This window comes from Chaetura pelagica, unplaced genomic scaffold (assembly GCF_000747805.2).
Source record: "Chaetura pelagica isolate M959 unplaced genomic scaffold, ChaPel_1.0 scaffold1277, whole genome shotgun sequence".
NCBI classification, from domain to species: domain Eukaryota; kingdom Metazoa; phylum Chordata; class Aves; order Apodiformes; family Apodidae; genus Chaetura; species Chaetura pelagica.
Genome location: NW_009953841.1, coordinates 51173 through 52823, shown reverse-complemented (window position 1 = coordinate 52823; position 1651 = coordinate 51173). Strand labels below are relative to the sequence as shown.

General features: G+C 59.5%; 1 protein-coding gene across 1 annotated transcript in view; it reads right to left on the bottom strand.

The window, feature by feature from the left end:
- UNC13A (unc-13 homolog A (C. elegans)) overlaps nucleotides 1–1651 on the bottom strand; it is a gene marked incomplete at its 5' end in the record, with an annotated part of 39692 nt that overhangs the window by 15818 nt on the left and 22223 nt on the right. The window contains 2 exons of the mRNA XM_010001318.1: nucleotides 71–76; nucleotides 1538–1651. The exon at nucleotides 1538–1651 is cut by the window's right edge and continues 1 nt beyond it. Of these exons, the coding sequence (XP_009999620.1) occupies nucleotides 71–76; nucleotides 1538–1651 (120 nt within the window). The remainder of the gene's footprint in view (nucleotides 1–70; nucleotides 77–1537) is intronic.

Genomic DNA, 1651 nt, shown 5'->3' with positions numbered 1-1651 from the left:
GAAACCGGCGAGGCCAGGACCGACACACAGCGGACAGACAGACAGACAGACAGGGAGCTGCCGTACTTACAATCATCTGCCATTGAGAGGCAAGCGGAGCAATTGGAGAGAACAACCTGACGTGAGTGTCGGCCCCTCATCTGGCCTCCCCAGCCCCAGCTGCCCCACAGCTGGCTGCCCCCCACCCCAGCCAGGGGGGACAGCAGAGCCAGAGGTGTCCCCCACACAGCACTCAAGATTCAATGCTCTGCCACCAGCACCACAGCCCCAGGTGGCCCTATCCCAACCTGTCCAGTCCATCCTCACCATGGCTCTGCCCCAGGGGGACCCAACTCCAGGGAGCTGGAGGACCCCACTTGACATTTGGCTCTGCCACATAGTCCCAGGCCACCAACCTGGCCAACCATCCCCAGAGCCACCCTGAGCAGGCTGTCCCCTGCCATAGGGACCAGCTCCAGCATGGCCCTCTCCAAGGACCACCTCCCTGCAGGAAATTGCCCAGCAGATCCACATGTCCATGCCACCTCCGCTGCCCTCAGCACAGGGTTCACTATCTCCAGAGACAGAGGGATTGGGATGGCAACTGGGACCCAGTGGCACCAGTGCTCCTGCTAGATCCAGCCAAGGGTGTGCAAGCCTGGCTGGGACCAATGCAGGATTGAGCTGAGCTGAACTCTGGGCTGTGACAAGGCGCCAGTGAGGTGGTTGACATGTCACCAGTGTGCTGTCCCCTATAGACACAGCATGAGGAGCCCCATAGCCCCAGAAAGGTGAAAACTAGAGCTGGTGGCTCCAGGGTCTCCAAGTAAGAGCCAGAGCCCAGCTTTGTGGCATTGACAAAAGCCACAGAGAGTGAAGAGGACAGATGTGTGGCTGCCTCTTGTTGTCAGCCTTCCCAAACACATCTGCCCCGGGAAGTTCCAGGGTGATTGGCAACGTGCAGGGAGGACACAGCAATACCATATGGAGCCTCGAAGCCTGTAGGCAACATCCTCTGAGGAGGGACCATTCCCTGGGCTTTGCTCTGATTCCCAAGAGCCTCTTCAGCCTCTGAACAAGGAAAGGTCCAGCCCTGCTGCAGGGACATGCCCCCCAACCCCTGTGTGACCCCCAGCTCTGTGAAGCTAGTCACAGTTGCTCCCCAACAATTCCAGCTGCCCAAAGCAAGGTGTGGTGGGTTTTTGTGCTCCAAAAGCCTCCTGATCCATCTCCTGACATAGGGGCCATGCCCAGAACCAGTGCTGCTGAGCAGGGCATGGGCTGCTGCCCCAGCTCAGAGGGGAGGATGGAGAGGAAAGAAACAGTGCCCCCACCTCCAGGAGGTGGCAAGAATGTCCTTTGGCAAGACCAGTCAAGGTCAAGGATGACCTTTCTCTCCTCCATCTCTTCCTCGAGCTGGGGGTAGGTCTGGGGAGGATGTCAAACCCCGCCCAGCAGCCAGTGAGGACACCTGGCCAGCAACGTCCCATGGCCCCAACAGCCACCTCCACCTCAGCTCCAGGGTCGCCCATCCCTGGTCCCCCTCCCTGCCACTCACCGTCTGGTCAGTGAGTGGGGGCAGGACAATGGTTTTCTCCATTGTGTTCATCACCAGCTTCCAGAGCTCCTTCAGCACCCGCTTCAGCACCGTCTTCTCGCAGATCTTGGCGAA